Here is a 25,467-nt window from a genome sequence, read left to right on the forward strand (position 1 = left end):
CTTAACTTTGATAAAGAATATCTCTTTGGTTTTGAGACTTTAGTCTTTGCAACTTCAGGGATCTTATCTATGCACAATCAGCTTGTAACACTCCAAAGAGAAAGGAAAACTTGAAATCGCATCATATGACCCCTTTAATACCCTACTAATGCTATAATGCGAGTTAGTTGACATGTAGTTTCAAAGATACTTGCAGTCAACAGAATGTCTAAAAGGGGACCATCTAAATAAAGTATAAGCTTAAATTTTGGTCTGTTGTCACACAAAGATGTCATATGGGCTTGAAAAGAGACATATGGAGCACATTTATGATACTTTTGTGGCTGGTGCTTTAATGGTGCAGTCCCCATTCAGTTTCAAAGTATGGAAATGAACACTTGGGACATTCTCCTTTTGTGTTCATTGAAAACAAAACAAAACAAAGAAAATTGGAACGGTATGAGGGTGAATTAATGATTTTTGATAAATTATTACTTTTATTCATATACATTTTTATTTTTAGGTGAACACTCCGCTTTAAGGGCCTGTGTCCGCTTTCTTACCACTGAGGGAGAAGTCCACACTAGAGGCTCCAAATATGATACTGTCTTTGGAGTAGATGGCAACCTCACGGTCAGCTCGCAGGTCATACAGACGACACTGAAACAAGACGAAAGTTCACAGTGAGCTCAGTATGAACTTACAGAGTCTGTCTCATCGAGTCTCAGTGATCACTGACTGACTGACTAACAGGTGACATGATTTGATTTGAAAACAAGGACACAGGAATATAACAGCAGGCTTACTAAATACACAAACATCTATTATAATACACTCACATATAATCAGTCAACTGAGTATCTCTAAACCTAATTTGATCAACATTATTAAAAGATCATCAAGTCATCAAAAGATCATTGTTTATAATTAACTAAACCAATTATCAAGCCATTCATTTCAGTATGGCTCAGGAGGGTGTGTGTGTGTGTTTTGGAGGGGGAGTATTAATCAGTGGACGCAGGGCAACAGGTTTTACATGATTGATTCTGAATCTTTCTGGCAATCCTTTGTAATCTTTGAGAAGCCTATTGATTGTTTTGAAATCTATATGGGGTAAATAATATGGGGTAACTGGTGTGTTGCAATATAGAAAAACTTACAGTAGCATCATCAGATCCAGTTGCGAAAGCATCTCCGCAAGGGTAATACCTGCATTCATATAGAAGGTTACAATTTCCACAGACAATTAAAATAATTAGTATATAAAACCATGATCTTCACTCACAAAAATAGTCTTCTTTTAGCACTTTATTTTACATTAATCACCAGCAGGACAAAACACAAATGTTTCGGCTCAAGGCCTTCTTCAGAGCGTTAAACAATTCAATCCCTCCACCAACTTTGAAAGCTATAAGATGGAAATTAAATACAAATTTGCTAAGCGACAACTAGATGATTTTCAGAGAAAAACGGACGAAAAACTTGATGAATTCAGAATGGAATTACTTAATGTCAAGATTCACCAGTTCAAAAGAGACACCATGGACTATAAAGACCTCAAAGTCTACACTTGGATGTCGGATAAACCAAAACCTCAGCAAAAACGAGGGGGAATGAGACTCACAAGTGCTTCTGAATCAGATGATTCCTATACGTCGTCTTCTCAAACTACATCTTGACAAAGAAAACCTTTTTTGGGCCAGCCCCGCCGTTCCAAATGCAATCAACCAACTAGAAGAGGGCGTCGGGGAAAAGGAAAAGGACTTCGGGAAGTTACTTCTCCCAAATGTGCTATTTTAAATCAACAAGATAATATTGCATTTAACTTGTCAGACAAAGAATTGTTCACTGAACAAATTACAGTATTGAGCAAAGTGTTATCTTTTGTACCATATAATGTCTCAAATCACTTTATGGTCAAGTTTTTTAGAAATGTGAAATTTTAGGATTGCTGAATTCTAATATATATTGAATAAATAAAAGTGACATAAGACGTTTTATAAGAAACTTGTGTTTAACCAGGCCTATAAAAAACAAATTGATGACATTTTACAAATGGATTTGATAGGAAATTGATTAATGGACATGATTTAAATATTTTAAAAAATGAACATCCTAGAATTCTGGTTTTATATGCTTTACCTGAAATTCTTAAATCACTAGAAGATCCTCCAATGTGACCAATTGTCTCAGGAAATGGGTAATTGACAGAAACAATATCTAAATTCCTCGATTCTTTGATTCAACCAATAGTGAAGAAATTACCATCTTATTTAAAAGATACTACCAATTTTTTGGAATAAATCGAATTCAATTTATTGTATAAGCATGACGGATTGGCTTGTAACACTCAATGTTACTTCTCTTTACACAAACATATCTCATGACGAAGGCTTAGATGCACTAAATTTTTACTGTAAGGATGATGACATCAGAGTACCGGTACAAGAAATAATGTACGTTACAACATTAGTCTTAACAAAAAAAAGATATTTTTCAATTGAGAAAGATATTTATTTACAAGTTCAAGGTACAGCGATTGGCACTCCAATAGTACCAAATTATGCCAATTTTTTCATGGGTAAATTTGAACAGGATCATATCTACAGTAACAATCCATTTTATTCATATATTAAGGTTTGGATGTAATATATTGATGATTGTTTTATGATATGCTCAGGTTCTGAAAGAGAATTTGTCTTATTTTTGTCATTCATTAATTTGAAAATATCATCTATTATTACACTTACAATGGAAAAGAGTCATGATTCGATACATTTTTGGGGTGTGAAAGTAACTGAGATTGAAGAGTCATTGCATACAACAGTATTTCGAAAACCAATTAATAAAAATCCGATATTAGCTATTGATAATTATCATCCAATTCCTCTAAAACGAAGTTAACAGATTAGTCAATTGTGTAGATTAAAACGTAATTGTAGTACTACATATGACTTTGATAAACAGGTAAAATATCTATATATATATAAATTATTTAGATCTAAATGGTATCCAGAAATTTGGTTAAATAATGCATTAGATAAGGTTAATAAATTGAATAGAAATTACTTTTTGAAATGAGAAAATCCACAAAAAAAAAGAAGACATTTCTCAGTAAATTGTTCATTGACATACAGTGAGCGCAGTAATACAATAAAATCAATTATTTATAAACATTGGCACATATTATCATCTGTTGAATCTCTGAACGATAAATTTCAGTATCGCCCACTGTTTACTTTTAAAAGATCACGTAACCTGTCAGATATGTTGGTAAATTCAAATGTAATGAGGAGAAAAAAAGTATGTTTTTATACAAGCCTGTTCCCTTTCATGGGAACTTCGAACTGCGTCCTCTAGGGGTCGCTATGGGGAACGCCTCGTCGTGACCCGTGTCTGAAGCATACATTGAAAAAACACCAACTCGTTGGCCGGCGACAGCCATGACGTCACTACCGGTGCGACTATAGTATAAATAGGCGCCGGGAGCACACATCATTCACTTCTTCGTCTGAAGCTTGCGTCCGCAGCATGGCAAGAAACCTAGAGGACGCAGTGTCTCGTTCCCTACTCAGGGAACCATGGTTACATAAGTAACCTGAGACGTTCCCTTTCATGGGAATTTCGAACTGCGTCCTCTAGGGGTCGCTATGGGGAACGCCTCGTCGTGACCCGTGTCTGAAGCATACATTGAAAAAACACCAACTCGTTGGCCGGCGACAGCCATGACGTCACTACCGGTGCGACTATAGTATAAATAGGCGCCGGGAGCACACATCATTCACTTCTTCGTCTGAAGCTTGCGTCCGCAGCATGGCAAGAAACCTAGAGGACGCAGTGTCTCGTTCCCTACTCAGGGAACCATGGTTACATAAGTAACCTGAGACGTTCCCTTTCATGGGAATTTCGAACTGCGTCCTCTAGGGGTCGCTATGGGGAACGCCTCGTCGTGACCCGTGTCTGAAGCATACATTGAAAAAACACCAACTCGTTGGCCGGCGACAGCCATGACGTCACTACCGGTGCGACTATAGTATAAATAGGCGCCGGGAGCACACATCATTCACTTCTTCGTCTGAAGCTTGCGTCCGCAGCATGGCAAGAAACCTAGAGGACGCAGTGTCTCGTTCCCTACTCAGGGAACCATGGTTACATAAGTAACCTGAGACGTTCCCTTTCATGGGAATTTCGAACTGCGTCCTCTAGGGGTCGCTATGGGGAACGCCTCGTCGTGACCCGTGTCTGAAGCATACATTGAAAAAACACCAACTCGTTGGCCGGCGACAGCCATGACGTCACTACCGGTGCGACTATAGTATAAATAGGCGCCGGGAGCACACATCATTCACTTCTTCGTCTGAAGCTTGCGTCCGCAGCATGGCAAGAAACCTAGAGGACGCAGTGTCTCGTTCCCTACTCAGGGAACCATGGTTACATAAGTAACCTGAGACGTTCCCTTTCATGGGAATTTCGAACTGCGTCCTCTAGGGGTCGCTATGGGGAACGCCTCGTCGTGACCCGTGTCTGAAGCATACATTGAAAAAACACCAACTCGTTGGCCGGCGACAGCCATGACGTCACTACCGGTGCGACTATAGTATAAATAGGCGCCGGGAGCACACATCATTCACTTCTTCGTCTGAAGCTTGCGTCCGCAGCATGGCAAGAAACCTAGAGGACGCAGTGTCTCGTTCCCTACTCAGGGAACCATGGTTACATAAGTAACCTGAGACGTTCCCTTTCATGGGAATTTCGAACTGCGTCCTCTAGGGGTCGCTATGGGGAACGCCTCGTCGTGACCCGTGTCTGAAGCATACATTGAAAAAACACCAACTCGTTGGCCGGCGACAGCCATGACGTCACTACCGGTGCGACTATAGTATAAATAGGCGCCGGGAGCACACATCATTCACTTCTTCGTCTGAAGCTTGCGTCCGCAGCATGGCAAGAAACCTAGAGGACGCAGTGTCTCGTTCCCTACTCAGGGAACCATGGTTACATAAGTAACCTGAGACGTTCCCTTTCATGGGAATTTCGAACTGCGTCCTCTAGGGGTCGCTATGGGGAACGCCTCGTCGTGACCCGTGTCTGAAGCATACATTGAAAAAACACCAACTCGTTGGCCGGCGACAGCCATGACGTCACTACCGGTGCGACTATAGTATAAATAGGCGCCGGGAGCACACATCATTCACTTCTTCGTCTGAAGCTTGCGTCCGCAGCATGGCAAGAAACCTAGAGGACGCAGTGTCTCGTTCCCTACTCAGGGAACCATGGTTACATAAGTAACCTGAGACGTTCCCTTTCATGGGAATTTCGAACTGCGTCCTCTAGGGGTCGCTATGGGGAACGCCTCGTCGTGACCCGTGTCTGAAGCATACATTGAAAAAACACCAACTCGTTGGCCGGCGACAGCCATGACGTCACTACCGGTGCGACTATAGTATAAATAGGCGCCGGGAGCACACATCATTCACTTCTTCGTCTGAAGCTTGCGTCCGCAGCATGGCAAGAAACCTAGAGGACGCAGTGTCTCGTTCCCTACTCAGGGAACCATGGTTACATAAGTAACCTGAGACGTTCCCTTTCATGGGAATTTCGAACTGCGTCCTCTAGGGGTCGCTATGGGGAACGCCTCGTCGTGACCCGTGTCTGAAGCATACATTGAAAAAACACCAACTCGTTGGCCGGCGACAGCCATGACGTCACTACCGGTGCGACTATAGTATAAATAGGCGCCGGGAGCACACATCATTCACTTCTTCGTCTGAAGCTTGCGTCCGCAGCATGGCAAGAAACCTAGAGGACGCAGTGTCTCGTTCCCTACTCAGGGAACCATGGTTACATAAGTAACCTGAGACGTTCCCTTTCATGGGAATTTCGAACTGCGTCCTCTAGGGGTCGCTATGGGGAACGCCTCGTCGTGACCCGTGTCTGAAGCATACATTGAAAAAACACCAACTCGTTGGCCGGCGACAGCCATGACGTCACTACCGGTGCGACTATAGTATAAATAGGCGCCGGGAGCACACATCATTCACTTCTTCGTCTGAAGCTTGCGTCCGCAGCATGGCAAGAAACCTAGAGGACGCAGTGTCTCGTTCCCTACTCAGGGAACCATGGTTACATAAGTAACCTGAGACGTTCCCTTTCATGGGAATTTCGAACTGCGTCCTCTAGGGGTCGCTATGGGGAACGCCTCGTCGTGACCCGTGTCTGAAGCATACATTGAAAAAACACCAACTCGTTGGCCGGCGACAGCCATGACGTCACTACCGGTGCGACTATAGTATAAATAGGCGCCGGGAGCACACATCATTCACTTCTTCGTCTGAAGCTTGCGTCCGCAGCATGGCAAGAAACCTAGAGGACGCAGTGTCTCGTTCCCTACTCAGGGAACCATGGTTACATAAGTAACCTGAGACGTTCCCTTTCATGGGAATTTCGAACTGCGTCCTCTAGGGGTCGCTATGGGGAACGCCTCGTCGTGACCCGTGTCTGAAGCATACATTGAAAAAACACCAACTCGTTGGCCGGCGACAGCCATGACGTCACTACCGGTGCGACTATAGTATAAATAGGCGCCGGGAGCACACATCATTCACTTCTTCGTCTGAAGCTTGCGTCCGCAGCATGGCAAGAAACCTAGAGGACGCAGTGTCTCGTTCCCTACTCAGGGAACCATGGTTACATAAGTAACCTGAGACGTTCCCTTTCATGGGAATTTCGAACTGCGTCCTCTAGGGGTCGCTATGGGGAACGCCTCGTCGTGACCCGTGTCTGAAGCATACATTGAAAAAACACCAACTCGTTGGCCGGCGACAGCCATGACGTCACTACCGGTGCGACTATAGTATAAATAGGCGCCGGGAGCACACATCATTCACTTCTTCGTCTGAAGCTTGCGTCCGCAGCATGGCAAGAAACCTAGAGGACGCAGTGTCTCGTTCCCTACTCAGGGAACCATGGTTACATAAGTAACCTGAGACGTTCCCTTTCATGGGAATTTCGAACTGCGTCCTCTAGGGGTCGCTATGGGGAACGCCTCGTCGTGACCCGTGTCTGAAGCATACATTGAAAAAACACCAACTCGTTGGCCGGCGACAGCCATGACGTCACTACCGGTGCGACTATAGTATAAATAGGCGCCGGGAGCACACATCATTCACTTCTTCGTCTGAAGCTTGCGTCCGCAGCATGGCAAGAAACCTAGAGGACGCAGTGTCTCGTTCCCTACTCAGGGAACCATGGTTACATAAGTAACCTGAGACGTTTCCCCTGCAGAAATTGTGCCGCGTGCCAGAACTTGATAAAGTGTAAACAGTTTATATGTCCAATAACACGGAAATGCTTTGAAATTACATCTTGTATTACCTGCTCAACTCGTAATTTATAACAACTCGTGATCTATATGTTAAAATGTCCTTGTCAAAAGATATATATACAGTATATAGGAAAACCATTACGTCAGTTGAAATGATGAATTAATGAACATAAATCAAGTATTAGACGACAAGACATAACTTCTCCAGTAGCTAGACATATCAGCGAGCTGGGACATGACATCAAACAACTGGAATGTATAGGTGTAGAGGAAGTTTTCGGGTCACGTAGAGGAGGTAATTTAAACAAAGAATTATTAAAATGAGAAGCATTTTGAATTTATAAACCTAAATCACTGGCTCCAGACGGCATGAATGAGGATTTAGATCTTTCCCTGTAATGAGTTACAATTGGTTGAGTCCATTTTAATATTTTGTGGAGTATATCTTGAGCATTTACATTGTGAAGATCAATTGGTTATTTATGACAACGTATTTCTGATGATCATTTTACTTTTCACTGTTATATATTTTGAAATTTAATTCAGGTAGTAGATGATGGTGATTGTTTATTTATTAAACTATTTAATTGTGAAATTGTTATAAATATGGGATCCTCTGTAAGTCATGTTATAGCCAAGGGTATATTGTGCAATGTATTAGTAGATGTGATACAATACAAATGGAAATTGTCAAGCATTTAATTGGAATATGTGTGTTTGTAGAGACTCAACATTGGCTAATGAATGATGACATCAATATAATTAATGATTTAAAAGTGGGTTGAGTAATTGAATTGTTCAACGCACTAAAGAAGGCCTTGAGCTGAAAAGTTTGTGTTTTGTCCTGCTGGTGATTAATGTAAAATAAAATGCTAAAAGACTAGTGCAGATCATGGTTTTATATACTATGCAACTTAATAGATTGATGCACCAAAATAAAATATTAAGTGACAAAATAGCACGGTGCAAACGGCTCCATAGACAATTAAAACACATAGACAGTACTATGGCTATGTTCACACGACAAATTCCCAATTCTTACGGAGCCCCACACATGGCATGCAGGAAAAAAATAGTAGTCTAAATCGTGTGCACGATTTACTATTTCATTCCCTCGATTTATAAATTGTGCGCATGATTTATAAATCGAGAGAACGAATTAGTAAATTGTGCGCACGATTTAGCAAATCGAGGGAATGAAATAGTAATCGTGTGCACGTTTTAGTACATGGAGGGAACGAATTAGTAAATCGTGCGCACGATTTATTTATTTTTTCTTGCATGTCATGTGCGGGGCTCTGTAAATTCTAACTCTTTCCTAAAAGTTTTTGGTTTGTGAGGTTGGTCAGCTTTTACCATTTTATCACTGAAGTATATGCTGTGCATGCATGGCCAAAATTATGTGGACACCCTATTCCAATAAACAGGTTTGGCTATTTCAGCTTTGAACATTTGTAAAAAGTACATCAAATATAGCATACAGGCATACAATCTCCCAATATAAGCAATTTAAGTATAATTGGGACATTTTGTGTTTTAGCATGACACTGACTACGCCCCTGTGTACAAGAGAGGCCCATTTAGAAATGCTTCACTGAATCTGATGTGGAAGAACAGGTTTGCATAAAACCCAGACATGAACCTAAATGAACATCGTTGGTGTGAATTGAAATGGTAACTGCAAGTCAAAACTCATCTTCCAACATCAGTGCCTGACCTTGCTGATGTTCTGCATGGAAGTGAATCCCCACAGGCATGATGCAACATCTAGTGAAAATTATTTACAGATGAGTGGAAGCTGTTATAGCAGCAAAGGCCAACTAGTGCTGATGGTTTTAAATTTAAACATTTGATACACATATGGGTGCATTTTTTGGATGTCCACATTCTGTATCTAAAGACACTGTACTAGAGTTATGAGAGTAGAGGTAGAGTTATGCAGCAAACACTGAAAACATTCCAAATCTGAATAGTTAAATAATAACTTTCCTGCACAATCTTACACGTATAAATAAATACATGTGTTTACCGCTTATATGCAGTGCTCCAACGATCTTTTCACTCACATTTGTTTTATTATTATTGTTGTTATTGCTTTTGCTGTTGTTTTTTGTTCAATGAACAGCATTTATTTAAAAAAGAAATCTTTTGTAACATTTTTAACATATTTTCTTTACTGTCACTTTTGGTCAATTACATGAATTTGGTCAATTTCAGTTCTGAACAGAAGTATTCATTTCTTCTTCTTTTTAACGTTTTACTTACCCTAAATATTTGAATGATAACGTATCACGTTTTCCACAAAAATATCAGGCAGCACAATCGTTTTCAACAATGATAATAATAAGAAATTCTTTAACACCAAATCAGCATTTTAGAATGATTTCTGAAGGATCATGTGACACTGAAGAGTAATGGCTGCTTAAAATTCAGCTTTGCCATTACAGGAATAAATTACAATTTACAATATAATAATAATAAAAAAATCTGTTATTTTAAATTGCAATAATATTTTGCAGTATTATTGTATTTTGATCAAATAAATGTAGCCTTGGTGAGCATAGGAGACTTCTTTCAAAAACTTCTTTAAAATCTTAAAAATTAAAATCTTAATTATTCCAAACTTTTTTACTAGTAGTGTATATATACAGTATATACTGTAACTATATATCAATATGTATATAAATGTTGTAAAATTACTCCTGTACTATATAACACTTTGACATCAATGCCAAATAAACAATTATGATAAATGTCAGTAGATTGGCATAAAAACATGTCTAACTCAACAGTTTACACTGAAGTCAGATTGTGAAGAAAATCTGATATATATGATTTATTTCCACATAATAAAGTGGCCCAGATCAGAATTCAAAATATCAGATTCAATGTGATTTTTGCTGTTCACAATGTCATGCAGTGAGGGAAAAGAACTGTGGTGTGAACGTAGCTTAAGAGCATTATCAGAAAGTGCCAGGCGGCGGGTCACTCACTTCACACAGTTGATGTCAGACTCATGCGTTTCAAAGGACTGAACATTCTGTCCCGAGCGCATGTCCCACACATTAGCCTTCTTATCACAGCCCTGAAAAACACACACAGCACTTTAGAGACCGGCAGAACAACACTCACACAAAACAGCGTGAATCTCAGGAGAATGATGCCCTAAGAATAGCTACACATTACCCAAACTGACATTGTGACTGAACAACAACCTAATATGTAAAATCAATCCACGACTTACAATGTTAATGATGGCCATTTAGAAATGATCATTTATATCCAGTGCTTTCATTCACCTTTATAAACTGAAATGAGTATTTTGCTGATTAAGCTGTAATGATAGTAATCACATGTGTTGTGTGAGTGGGGGTTGGGATGTGTGTGTAAAACACATGAGTATATGTGCAGATGGAGTTTTGAGGATCTGACCCCTGATACAAATGTGTTTCCTGTTTCAGAGGGTGCGAGGTCCAATGAAAGAACATCAGCCGAGTGACCATGGAAACTCTGCAGCAGCTGCCCACTCTCAACATCCCATAATGCACATGTCCCATCACCACTTGATGTCAGAATCTGCAACACACACACACACACACACACACACACACACACACTTCTGTGTCTGTCTTGAACAAATGGATAAGCAAGTATAGATAATTTTAAATTCTCCCTGACATTTTGCAATGACCTGAAATAAATAAAACGCCTGTATCACCCTCTAGTGGAGGTACTGATCATTACATAAGGACCACAAACAAAACAACATTTGTTGTTTCCTACTCTGACCTGAAGAACCTAGATTAAAAATAACCAGCAACAGGTTGAGTAGATGATTTCAGAATGTTCAATTTTGTGTGAACTATCCCTTTAAATCAATTTGGGAGGGTAAACACTACAAAAATCATAATCACTGGAAGCCACAGAATTATCACTTTCACATTTTCACTTGCCTTGACGAAAACAAAACATTTCACTTCGTCTTTTTAATATCTTTGTTGTTACTGACAGGAACATAATCACAAAAGTGGAACAATCCGTGATGTGTGACAGTTCAGAGAGAGAAAACCCCAACCATTCTTTTTTTTAAACACACTCATGACAAACACAAACCCAACAGAAGGCTGTAGTGATTATTTTTAGAATTATTCCAAATGACTGTTACACTCACAGAACAGACCAAATCACAGATCTCATGCTAAAAAAAGCATTAAAAAAGCTTTTCTTACTGATCCATGACAAGGTTATTTAGGTTATTAGCAGAAATCACATCAGGGGAACTTCAGGGGATTGCTGTGATATTTGCAATGAGAAACGTGTGTATGTTCTATAAATTTCAGCTAAATCATTACAGACCCATCACTGCCACTGACACACTTATTAGAGCTTAATTATTAATCTATGAATTATTATAATTTGACCAGCTCTGCACATAGCGAACTGCAGCTCAACTGCAGATCAACAACAACAAAAAAAAAGATTTTATGTTATTTTTTTTCTTCATTTTTAGGGCTGTGAATGTAATGTGTTGGTGTGATTTAAAATAAATAAATAAAGCCCATGTAAACAATGTAATAAAGTCTATGTAACATCACACAGGGTCTGAGGCCAATGCAAAAATAGTCTGTTTAGCACTCAATTTATTACACAACCAAACAAATTAAAAATAAAATAAAATAACTAAATCATTATAAACACATTTTTCTAAAGCACTGTTAATTGATTCAGATGTAAAACTTTTACAGTGGCAACAATTACTATCTTACTAAATTATGGTGGGAAATTAATGTAGTAATAATGAATATGACATTAAAACTCATCACAAATAGAAATTAATTTGTGTTATATAAATTGTAGATAGATTCAACCACCAGTAAATAATGTAAATAAAAGAAAATGAAAATGAGAGACACACACATACAAAATATCTTGCATGAAGACATCTTATAATTGCAATGGTAATAATGATAATTGCTAAACTCTATTCCTGACTCTCACATAAACATTTATGATATTATTAATATGTTTGTGAGTGTTTTAAAAAAAAAAGGCCTTCACAAGCATAACAACCCTGTACACAAACACACACACACACACACACACACACACACTCTCTCTCACCTGCATGTCAGAGTTGGTGAAGCTGCAGGAAGACAGATAGTTGGTGTGCATGGCCACAGATTTCTTCTTAGCTGCCAAGTTCTCATTTTTATCCAAAGAAAGAGGATAGACGGAGCATTTATTATCCAAACCACTGAATGAAAGACAAAGAGAAATGTTAACATTTTGCAGAAATGCACAGCAAATAATATATTTTATTTTTTGACTGATATTTGGATTTCATTTTAAAGCTGCACTTTAGGTGTTTTTAATTATGACCGGAAGACATAGTTCTTAAATAATATAACAGCTCATATTCTCTGAAGTTAAGATCAGCATTGACCTATAAAATTACAAAACTTACTACTACTACTACTAATGCTTATGACCCTCTCATGATACTTACCCACAAGCCACAGCACAGCCAGAAGGGGCATAAGCACATGCCATGACCCAGGTGCAGGGCATAGTGACCGCATGCTCCTGTACAACACACATCACAAAAAAAATTATTTACATTTTGATCAAGACAAGGGGTCTGGATGCATTTTGCAGATATTTATTAACAAACCAAAGTAATTCAGCACAGAACAACTTACATCATCAATTTATTTAAACTTAAATTAAGTATTTATTTATTTGTATGTAACCATGTAATAAGCAGCATAATAATGTACATAATATACATGAAAATGAGGAATGGGTGACTGATCAAGATCTGGGTTCTTGTGAACTAAACTAACTGCATTGCAGTAGCAAACATGCCTAATTAATGTCTAAAATTACGTTTCTGTTCTTTTTCATTTCAACAAACGACATACACAAACGGAAAAACTGGTTATTTAAGCTGCTTTTCTCCATACATGTTATTAAACTCATGCATAAAACATGTAATGAGAATGGAGGCTATTAAAAAAAACACTAAAACATACTATGTACACATATGTCTGAGTATTTAAATGGTCCAGTATACACATGAAAAAGATTCTGCATGCCTGATGTGTTCATGTGTGTGTTTATATGGCTGCCAGATTAGTTTGGCACTAATACCCCCTGGGTTTCCATTAGAGTGCATTACAACTATAAAACATGCATATTATTATTTTGAATAGCTCCAAGCACTGCAAAACATCACCTTAGAGTAATGTATGACACAGATAGAAAGAAATACCTTATTGGTTGTATATGCATCCCACACAATGACTTTTCCATCCTATAGGAGAGATTCAACATTTCAGTAAAGACTTTTTTTAAAGAAAGTCATTTAGCAGATATTTTTATCCAAAGTGACTTACAAAAGACGAGGAACAAAGCAATTTGTCAAGGGGCCAACAATATTCGTAATACACGATGCCAGATTTATTATACAACTAGATTAAGAAGCAATGTGGAGAAATGAGTGCATTGGAAAGTGCATTGGTTTAAGAATGTGGGTTGTTTAAGTGCTTGTGGAATATGTGTGTTTTCAATTGCACTTTGAAAGATGTGATTGTCGCTGCAGTTTGGGTGGAGATTGGCAGCACATTCCACCAGAGAGAAAAAGAGTGGGGGAAGGTTTTGGAGAGTTACTTTTGCCTCGCTGTGAAGGAACAAGAAGCCGTCGCTCATTAAATATAATAAAGATTGTGGATAGCTGACATACAGCAGCTTCTAACTCTTTTTGGACAACACATCACATTTCCTAAAAAAAACTTCTGTCTCTATATATGGCAACAGTGGTTAGGTACTGTGACAGTATGTCCTGTTACCTGAGAGGAGCTGACGATTCTTCTCTTGTCACGGCACCAGTCCATGCACAGCACTTTATTCCCATGTCCTTTTAAGGTTCTCCTGGTCTTCATGACAAACTGACCCAGAGCCTCTATCTTCTCCGCCACTTGATGCACTTAAGTCAGAAAAACAATTTTCCATTAACCACATCACCACCTGAAGTAGCACTTTTCCTAAAAACTCATCTTAGCATCAGGAAGATGCATTACTTATTATATTTTTGATGGATATATGCCGATTGACTGTAACAAACTGGCAGGTTTTTAAATTTTATAAACTAATTACAAAAACATTACTGTTGACAAACAATATCATCCTCAATTCCAAAAGTAAAATTGTACTATGATGGCACCCAGCATGCATTGCAGCATAAATAAATTACACTGTTGCATTGATTAGTACTTTTTTTTTAATCTAAAAATAGTATTATCATCATTGTTGCATTTTGTATGCTGAGTACTGTTGTCTTGGTGTCTAGATGACATTCATAAAAGTTGTATAATCTATTTTTACATCCTTCATAAAAACAATCTGCAAAACAAAACAAATCAGTCCCCAGAAAACACATGCTTTGAATTTGCTCATTTGAAATCACCACTATGATTATTAGTTTTCTACTTACTATAGTTGGGAACTTGCACCTTTATATTGAAGAAGAAAAAAATACTAATCAGTGCAAGAGTATTCCAAGTAAACACATATACTAAAACTATAATCAATTTTGAGATTTTTAAAAATTTTCAAATTTCAAGTTTTAAAGTTTTAAACAGACTTTTTATAATCATTTACAACTGAAACATAATCATGTCTTTAAAAGATGTGCCATCCGAACAGCCATTTAAACAAGCACATACATAAACATAACATATAAAACACAGCAATAGTGACAATCAACTCCAAACATTACAAAACAAGCATAAAACCAGTAGTAAAAAAAGCATGCTGGGTGCCAGCATAGTACTTCAGCACACTATTACAGTGAATGTGTATAAATAGTACAACAAATTTCTTTAATGCAGACTTAGTCAGTGTAATTGTATGGCATCCTAAAAGACATCGTGTATGTTTTTTCATGACGTTGCACTAAATTCTGCCACAAACTTAAAAGACACGGCAGCAGTTCCAAAAATTCATGCCTTAAAAAAAACAAAAAAACAATTACGAATATTTCAAATTATACATTTATCACAGGAATAAATCAAAAGTGTGAACTGTTTTAGTGGCGTCCCGGGTCATGCACCCTCATAAGGTTTATTATTTGTTTGCTTGTTTTGTAAAATGGTCTTTTGTGCGATCATCCACACATGCAAAGTTGGTTGGTAACATAACTGCAATAAAGTAATAGCCTAGTTAACAATTACTTGTTTACATAGGATATATAATGTATTTTATATTATTTGGGCACTTATAGGGTACAGTTTGACAGAATGTTCTAATTCAGCATGCCATGGGAAGTCAATCTAACATTTTCTTATATTGATATTGTTTATTTCTTACTCCTTAACAGTTAATCATGCTCTTTAATCGATGCCATCTCTTGGAATATCTGAAGGCCAGGTTTTTCCATCACTCATCATTACAACCCATTGTACACATGGCTCTCCATTCTGGCTTGTACTTGCTCTTATGAAAAATGTACCATAGTTCTTAACTGTAACATTTGTTATAATAAGGCTAGCCTATTAATCATCATCATGTCAATAATGACTTATTTTTTATTAATCTATATAGCATTTGTTACGAAAAACAAGAGCCTGCACATTTAGAAACAATAGCTACAACAAGCCACAGTTGTAATATAAATCTATAGTGAAAAATCTATTCCCTTAACTGATTATCTATCATAAATTCTGCAAGTTACTCAAAATGTACCACAATAAATAAGCCTACAATAAAACGTGATCAATTCTAGTAAAGGTGGTCATGAACAGATTTTAATTTAGGGCTGGTACAAGATTATGTTTTCTCCTCTTTTCATCAGTCTTTTTAGTTTATGTGCCTTTTTAGATAATGTCCCTCCACCAGCCGCCACTGACGACTCGTTATATATTAGAACGTTTTTCAGTCATTCTTGAGAAGTGGGACAAAACAGGGTGCAAAATTGAAAAAATAAAACCTTGTACTCAGACAAATGAAACTACATTTATGTATCTTATATGTACTAAGCTACTGAGCTATGCTTTGATACAACCTCCCAACTTTTCTCTTTTTTAACAAAATGTGATTTTTTTACCTTGGACTGTGTAATATAAATTCAGCTTTATCTTTAACAGCATTCAAGACGTTTTTAACATTTTAAAACACATTCTTGTGTTAGCAGACAGATTACACTTTCACATGTGACCAACAATTCCACAACAAATATAAAATATCATAATGAAATATTAAGAGTGACATTGATATTCCCCTGATATTCCCTGATTTTATTACATTTTATTGAATGTCTGACGGTGTTGAGAAAGAGTGGGGACGCAACTTTAAAATCTTATGAAACATGCATCTGTCATTAAAAAACAACCTTGCTTTGATAGGAGATATTATTAAGTGTTGCTTTTGATAAAACAAGCACTTTTTCAACAAAATGACCAGCAAAACATTTTTATCCATTTTATTGCATATGAATGACTGAACCCTTCTCTGTGGACACACTGTTTTAGATGTAGTGAGAGGACATTAAGAAACACAGATTAGATATAATAGGTGATAATTGTGTTAAATACATTCTATTATTAATCCCTCATGATATTTAAAATTGAAAATGTTGTTATTTTTAAGCCTAATAGCAGTTACCCTTGCTGGACCTGTTTTGTCCCATGTCTCAAGAATGACTGTTTTAGATCATATGGACATTGACGAAATGCATTAATGCCTTACATTTAGCTGGTGTTTGGCAGATATTTCTGTATTTCAAATCGAGCTGCCTAAATATAGGCTGCGGAATGTTTGGGCATCCCGCGCATTAGCTGTGATGTCCATGAATGCAGTCTAGCTAGGCAGCTCGCCGTGTTTGGACACACAGCCGCTGAGTGTTTTACTCACGCTCGACGTCGTGTAGTTTGCCTCTCTCCTCCTCTAGTTTGGCTTTCAAAGACTCAGACTCCACTTTCAGCGTGTGGATGGTTTCGCCCTTCGCCAGTCCCTGACAGGCCATCTTTAAGAAAGCACAGCTGGATGACGGATGTGTCAATAAATATGCTCTTTATTATGAGCCGAGACTGATGGCCTACTGCACAGTCTGATGATGATGCTCTGACGTTAGCGCCAGCGTCACGTGACACATCACCACCATCAGCATCACATTTATTTCTGGAGCTCACCGACTAAAGCCCAAAAACACATTTATATCTGATTTATGTATTATATCATTTTATTCAGTCTTTCAAATCATTGTTTCTGGGTTGATTTTTCTTCCATCATATTTTTACATTTAAACAGTTCTAAATTTGATGAAACTTCTGATTAATTTATTGCTTTCGTATATGCTGTTTGTAAATTGATTGGTATTTCATTGGTTACTTTTGTGACTACAACACAATTACATGTTGGTACTGGTCTAACTGAATAACAGAGCCTAAATGTGTTTTCAGAAAGCTCTTAGATAAAGCACCTTACAGATGTGTTCTGTGTGAGTGATGACATAAGGATGTGTTTTGCAGTATCTGACACCTCTGAGACAAAACTCTGAGCCATTCAATCAACAGGACAAAAGTATCCTAGCGTTAGTCAGTGTAACAGTTTTTAAAATGTCCACGTCCCTGTTGAAAAAAACAGCATATGCTGGTTAGGTATGTTTTGACGCTGGGATGCTGGTTTAAGCTGGTCCTTTGCTGGTTTATGCTGGTCCTTTGCTGGTTTATGCTGGTCCTTTGCTGGTTTATGCTGGTCCTTTGCTGGTTTATGCTGGTCCTTTGCTGGTTTATGCTGGTCCTTTGCTGGTTTATGCTGGTCCTTTGCTGGTTTATGCTGGTCCTTTGCTGGTTTATGCTGGTCCTTTGCTGGTTTATGCTGGTCCTTTGCTGGTTTATGCTGGTCCTTTGCTGGTTTATGCTGGTCCTTTGCTGGTTTATGCTGGTCCTTTGCTGGTTTATGCTGGTCCTTTGCTGGTTTATGCTGGTCCTTTGCTGGTTTATGCTGGTCCTTTGCTGGTTTATGCTGGTCCTTTGCTGGTTTATGCTGGTCCTTTGCTGGTTTATGCTGGTCCTTTGCTGGTTTATGCTGGTCCTTTGCTGGTTTATGCTGGTCCTTTGCTGGTTTATGCTGGTCCTTTGCTGGTTTATGCTGGTCCTTTGCTGGTTTATGCTGGTCCTTTGCTGGTTTATGCTGGTCCTTTGCTGGTTTATGCTGGTCCTTTGCTGGTTTATGCTGGTCCTTTGCTGGTTTATGCTGGTCCTTTGCTGGTTTATGCTGGTCCTTTGCTGGTTTATGCTGGTCCTTTGCTGGTTTATGCTGGTCCTTTGCTGGTTTATGCTGGTCCTTTGCCAGCACATGACCAGCATAAACCAGCAAAGGACCAGCTTAAACCAGCAAAGGACCAGTTTAAACCAGCAAAGGTCCAGCATAAACCAGCGAAGGACCAGCATAAACCAGCAAAGGACCAGCTTAAACCAGCATCCCAGCGTCAAAACATACCTAACCAGCATATGCTGGTTTTTTCAACAGGGGTGACAGTTGAACGCTATAAAATTCTTAAGGATCAAATAAATAATGCCGAAACAATGAACAAACATTTGCTTCAAGATTTACTTTAAAACGAAAAAACAACGTGTCTATAAAATTTTGAATAAATTACCGTAATATCCACAAATCCCTCATTAACAAAAAAAAAATCCAACATAAAATAAATTCACAGATCAGTATTATCAAATGACAAGAGAGAGAGAGAGAGAGAGAGAGAGAGAGATTTAACCTCAAAACTGTACAGGAGGATAAATCTCACAAAATATAATGTTCAGATAAAATAAGTCTAGATTAATAAGAGCATACATTCAATAAATGTGGTGAAAAATGAACATATTCAACAGAAGTAATGCATATTAATGCAGCTTTACTTTATTAAAACAAACAATTACTTTTAAAACAATTCAAAAAGCAATGCAGGTAGAGCTGGACTCATGCATTTTTATAATTCAAATCGGCCTAAATTGGGGGAAATTATTCTGTGTTTCAGACCCATATTCTTATTTTCATTTACATTGTTGTTTTTGAGTTTAGTTACTTACTGTCTTGTGATGTCAGGATGTGTTTGGTCCTATACTTAAAATGATCATTGATCGTTTCTTTTGCTGTGTTTCATGTACAAATTGTTGAGGCATAAAGTGGTATAAACTTTTTTTTTTCCTCATTAGAATTCATGTTATGTTATCAGTTTGAATACAACTATCTTCTTACAGTTTTTTTTAAGTCAGTAATTGTTACAGTGATGGCTGATTGTACTTCATGGCAACTTTACATATTTATAATGATATTTTATTTATTATTATAACTTCAGTCAAGTTCAGTCATAACTTCAGTGATTTCCCTTTTTTAACAGTGAAAGTAGCAGACAGAAATCATGTTCTGAGAGATTAAAGTCTTAAAATACACATTGTGTTGTTGAACTCATCCTGAAGCAGAAGTGTGTGATAACATACCAGCTCCACACACAGAGAGCAGTAGTTGATGGGCTCATTCTTCAGATATATATTCATCAGAGGTTTGTTTTGACTGCAGTTATCACACGGGCCAAACGTGATGGCCAAAAACGTTTGGTCACACATCTTCGCGTCTGGTTGAGGCTAGACCTGAACACGAGGAGGAAAAAAGTATTCACAACAACCAAAATCCACACACACTGAAAGACCACACAAATCATGGGTGTTATTCATTATAACATAATGAATTTATTATAATTTTATTATAACATAATAAATAACATGTTATTTATTTATTTATGCTATTTTTAAAAAGACACACTGTCCGATATGTCTTGACCAAACTTCCCATTTCAGCAGTAAATGCATCAACACCAGGAAGAAAACTTTCACCATTTCATGGGTTTTTAAATGTTAATTTTTGCCATGGTGTGTGCGCTAAATATACAGATAAGAAGTAGAAATGAGCGTACAAATGTTTAGTGTTGCATATGGAAATAAACATATTATAAATAAAACTTAGATGATTCAATGAATCCATATGAATTGAATACATAATAAAATATGCGGTATTAAGAACTGTATTCATCCAAAATTAAGGACGAATATCATATAAACACGATGGCTGTGTAGTGTTTCAATTTTTTTCAGAATTTAAGTTAATCTGGAAGTATGAATCCATGTATGAGGTAAAAACCTAGTTAACAAAAATATGTTCTAAGAACCTTTTTATAACGTTCCCATTCAGTTATATTTCTAAATGTTCTCTGTATGAACAATCCAACCCCCACTCTTAAGAAAAATGGCACTAAATGATTGGGCTTGTAACAATAGTAGAAAAGCAGAAACTTTTTTATAAGGTTCTATAAAGAGCCATGCTTTGAAAATGCTATATAGAACCTTAATATAAAGCTTTGAAGAACCTTTTAAATAATACTTTATTTTCATTAATACAACCACAATTCCAGAAAAGTTGGGACGTTTTGCAAAATGGAGAAAAAAAATCAAGTATCTGTGATTCCCCTTCATGGGAACTTCGAACTGCGTCCTCTAGGGGTCGCTATGGGGGAACGCCTCGTCGTGACCCGTGTCTGAAGTATACATTGAAAAAACACCAACTATCCTCTTTAACTTTTATTTAATTGACACAAAGTAAAAATAAAAGATTTCCAAAGTCTTCAACTTAAAGGTATTTTGTAAATATACAATTTTTTTGATTTTGATGGCTGCAACACACTCCAAAAAAGTTGGGACAGCGGCAAAACAAAAGGGAAAAGTTTATAGAATATCCAAATTAAACTGTTTTGAAACAGTTCACAGTGAACTGGTGAATTGGTAATAGGTGAAGGTGTCATGTTTGGGTATAAAAGGAACATCTCAGTCTTTGTAAGCAAAGCTAGATCATGGCTCATGTGATATTTATATTGATAATGCCACAGAAATTTTCTGGAGGTCCACCAAGTTTGACAATACTTATTTGAAAATGTTTGCGATTGTCTTTTCTTCTGTGTTGAGAAGTATATCCGAGTGAACTAAGAAGACTAACAAGAAAAAAATATAGGGCAGGACTTGATTTTGTCCATTTGCGATGGTTGTCCTTTTGCAAGTCTTTCCTGTCTGCACATATGATCTCAATAATGGAGCTCAACAGTGACCATCGGGTGTTTGGTCACCTCTCTGCACGGCCATCCTCCCGATAGTTTGGCAAAGCAGTCAGCTCTAGAAAGAGTCCTGGTTGTTCCAAACCTTTTAATTTAAGAATTATGATGGCCACAGTTCTCTCAGGAATCTTCAATGCAGCAACATTTTTGGTAGCCTTCCCCAGATCTGTGCCTCGACACAATCCTGTCTCTGCAGGCTCAGATATCCATTTCCAGATGTTAGACCTTAGATAGGTGTGACTTTCCAAAGCATGTCTAATCAATAGAAATTGGTGGACTGCAGTCAAAGTGTAGAAACACCCATCTGATCCACAATCCACCCATCTGAATAAATTATATTTTAAAATATGAAACTAACACCGCCAGTAGGTGGTGGAAAATCACTTTCTTAATGAAAGAGTCATGGAATCATTTGGTTCGTTCAAAACGACTGATTCATTCAGGAATGAAGCAGTGATTTTAAGAATGAATCATTTGTTCAAAACGCGGCTTCATTCAGGAACCAAACGCACACCTCTTCTGATGTGAATTTATTTTGAAGGCAGTGGTTATTTGCATTAAGTGCAAATAGCGAAAGATGCTATTTACAGTAAGTGCAAATAGCCATAGATTCTATTCACACTATGTAAAAAAAGCAATAAGTGATAGTAATTAGATGCTATTAATACTTAGTGCAAACAGTGGCAGATATCTGATGGGAAAAGGGAGAAGAAAGGGAGTTCGAACTCGGGTCGATCACGTCGTAACTTACCACCATGTCTTACTCCCACTGCTTTTGAACAGGGGTCTTTTCTAACGATGTCAAGCCCAACCAGATTTGCTCTTAGACTAGTGTAAATAGACATTCGGTGCATGGAACCATTTTTGTTGGTGCTAGAGCAAATCAGACAATATTGTTCTTTTAAGTAAGTCACTTAATATAAACTTTTTGTTTTTGAATTGCATAAAATCAGCATCACATTTGCAGTGCTAATATTGGCTGCACACGTTTTTTTTTTTTAAGAGTCAGATTCAGAGAATCACCAGTTGCCTCATTGGTTAAAAAAATTCAAACATTTTACGTTACTATAAAATTAAATAAATTAAAATGAAAAGTAATCACTTTGGTAATCTAAAATAGATTTCGGATGTAATCTCAATTTGATTTCCACCCATTTCAAATGTAACTAAAACGAAATAGTTACTCATATTTTATATTTTAAATACGTAATTAAGTTACATGTATTTTACGCCCCGGCCGTGTGTGTGTGTGTGTGTTTGTTGTACATGAATTATGCTGAATTATTGATCTTGCCTTTCATTTACATCTCACCTCTTTCTACCTGTTCCACTTTTCTTCTCTCTCTCTCATTACACCCCTTTCTCTACCCCCTCCACAACCCTTTTTCTTTCTTGCTATTTTGTATATTTTCTCCTTTATAGTTAAAGCAATTGAGATAAATGTGTAAACTATCAGAATAACTGTTTGCTGTGTTGTGTGTAAGTAAGCAAGCAGTTATTAGTTTGGGGCCTATTGAAAATATAGGCTAACTTGTGCATCTGATCATATGACAGATTACAGAGTTTTGTTTGTTGTGTTTGGACAAGTGGTACATAAATGTTTGTGATTTGTGTAAAACCACTAAAAGGAGCTACAATTGCTTTTTCAGATATTTTAAAGTATTGGTTGGCTGTATTAACTATTATGGTATGATTGTATCTGACAATAGAAGTATGTCTTGGAACTTATCAGGTGTGTTGACTGATACATGAACATTACATGTCCTTCCCTGTTATTCTCCAGAAGTATCCAGGTTTGCTATTTTAAAATAGAAATACGTTACATGGTTTTGTAATATAATTAAAAAGAAAACATTCACATAGTGCTGAATTCATTTATTTGACTTGAACAGCCTTTGACATTAGTATATCACTCCATGAAATTGTACTGATGAACACATGAACTAATTACAGCTACAGGAACTACAAACTCTCTGAACAACCAGTCTGACCAAGCTGAAGGAGAATTGAGATGTTCAACTGATCTGCATTACTACAGCATCTATCAATGTCTGCATAAGCTGTCTTTATACAAGCACGAGAGCAGGCTGATCTTGATACAGTGAGCGTCAGACTGTGGACTAGCTGATGTAATGTGGATGTCATTTTTTACAAACCACTTCAGAACGTAGAGCTGAGGAAAGTCTAAAACAGGGCTGTTGGATCGGTGCGACAAGTCTGAGATTTTTAAAAATGTGCAAATCATTTTTTTTAAAGAGCCATTTGGAAAATTATACCCATTTCAACAGGAATGTTATAGGTTTATGCTTCACAAATGTAAATAAAGCAAATTAATAGAATATGAAACACCACAGAGAAACAAACGTGTTACATTGACATGTTGTCCATTCAGAGGTAAGGCTTTATCTAAAATATGACAATGTAAATAAAACCATGTACAAACATGTCAACATTCAATTTTTTTTTTTTTTACATTTCCATTTGTGTTCCAGTACAACTTCATTATTTTCCATTTGAAGTAATATGCATTTTTTTTTTATCAAATTGCATTTGTAAATCTTCCAACCATTTTTATTTGAATTCCATAAGATTTTTTTTTTTACATTTCCATTTGTGTTCCAGTACAACTTCATTATTTTCCATTATTTTCCATTTGAAGTAATATGCATTTTTTTTTATCAAATTGCATTTGTAAATCTTCCAACCATTTTTATTTGAATTCCATAAGAACTGAACTAACAACACAATAAAAAAAAAAAGCAAAGGTCACATTCACACAATGGTCCCATGATCATAAACTCCTGAATGATTCTGTACACTGATCAGAATTGAGATGTTGAATGCTGTATTATATTAATATTAATACACTGTCTGCAAAAAATAACCACTGATCACTATTTTTGTCTTGTTTTCCAGTAAAAATATCAAAATGACAAAAAAAATCTAAAATTATGTAAAGGAAATAAATTTAACTGAGAAGCAAAATAAGACATTTTCAGAGAATATGTTAACTTTTTCCCCTTACCCCATTAGGTATTTGCAACTAAATTTTTGCAAATGCTTAAAATATGGAACAATTTGCCAATGAGGTATGAAAAAATAAATGTAATTCAAGATATGCAAAAAAAAAATGTAACTGGAAAACAATACAACATTGATTAGAACTATGGTTTGCACTGTCATGTATGCGCACACACACACACACATTTTTTTTTCTTGTGACAATGCATCACAAACATTGATCTCAATCAGAAAGCAGTTGAGACTGATAAAATGATACAGAAGCACTGTGCGATACAAGAAGGACTGTAACTACAGTAAGGCATGATAAAATCCCAGTGCACTATAGTGAAATGGCATAAGATTCTCTATTTAGATCCAAAGCTGTGTTAATGGCCAATAACACACTGAACTAGTGTGGAAGATTTTAAAGCTAAAACCCATGCAGTAGACAGCAGAAACAAAGTATCAACATGCATCATTTGACCCTAAAATGTTAATAATATAATATAATATATAATAATAGGGTGTGCGAATGTCTATGCGTGTGATGGAAAGCATGGCTGCACTAAGGAGACTGCTTTAATTTCAGGAGTTACAGATCAAAACAAACAGCTTTCCAATAAAAGCTGCCTGCCACATTCAAGATAATACTGACATCCGGCCAGGCGTGAACACAAAAGACAAACAAGCAAAGCAAAACAAAACAAGTGACAAAAAGAAATTTGTCCATACAGTATATATTAACTCATCCAACAGCACATGCCATAAAAACAATAGCCGTTTCCATCCGTTAAAAACATATAATACTGAAATAAATAACAGCAGGCTTTTGTGAAACATCTTCATGTTTTGATAGAGTCAGTAGTTTGGGGTTTCTTTTAGTTCTGTATGGGATATCCAGTGTGCTTTTGTGCATACAAGATGCTTCTTTAAATCTCACAAAAGCCATTTTCTTGTTCGTCTTTTCATCATCATCAAAAAAAAAGAAGAAAAAAAAGCA

At 37.1% G+C, this 25,467-nt stretch overlaps 1 protein-coding gene across 2 annotated transcripts in view; it reads right to left on the reverse strand.

Annotated features, from left to right (window-relative positions):
- LOC107704270 (guanine nucleotide-binding protein subunit beta-5-like) overlaps positions 1-19,949 on the reverse strand; it is a 24,921-nt gene extending 4,972 nt beyond the window's left edge. The window contains exons 1-10 of one of the 2 annotated variants that reach the window (XM_016507151.1): positions 19,804-19,949; positions 17,213-17,324; positions 14,152-14,288; positions 13,575-13,616; positions 12,810-12,886; positions 12,425-12,557; positions 10,736-10,879; positions 10,297-10,388; positions 1,140-1,188; positions 543-639 (exon numbers count right to left, since the gene is read on the reverse strand). In XM_016507151.1, the coding sequence (XP_016362637.1) occupies positions 543-639; positions 1,140-1,188; positions 10,297-10,388; positions 10,736-10,879; positions 12,425-12,557; positions 12,810-12,886; positions 13,575-13,616; positions 14,152-14,288; positions 17,213-17,324; positions 19,804-19,929 (1,009 nt within the window). In that variant the 5' untranslated portion in view covers positions 19,930-19,949. The remainder of the gene's footprint in view (positions 1-542; positions 640-1,139; positions 1,189-10,296; positions 10,389-10,735; positions 10,880-12,424; positions 12,558-12,809; positions 12,887-13,574; positions 13,617-14,151; positions 14,289-17,212; positions 17,325-19,803) is intronic. The other variant, XM_016507152.1, reaches the window with a different exon arrangement.
- Positions 19,950-25,467: the final 5,518 nt, after the last annotated feature.

The sequence above is a fragment of the Sinocyclocheilus anshuiensis genome, unplaced genomic scaffold (genome assembly GCF_001515605.1).
Source record: "Sinocyclocheilus anshuiensis isolate Anshui unplaced genomic scaffold, SAMN03320099.WGS_v1.1 scaffold863, whole genome shotgun sequence".
In the NCBI taxonomy this organism is placed as follows: Eukaryota; Metazoa; Chordata; class Actinopteri; order Cypriniformes; family Cyprinidae; genus Sinocyclocheilus; species Sinocyclocheilus anshuiensis.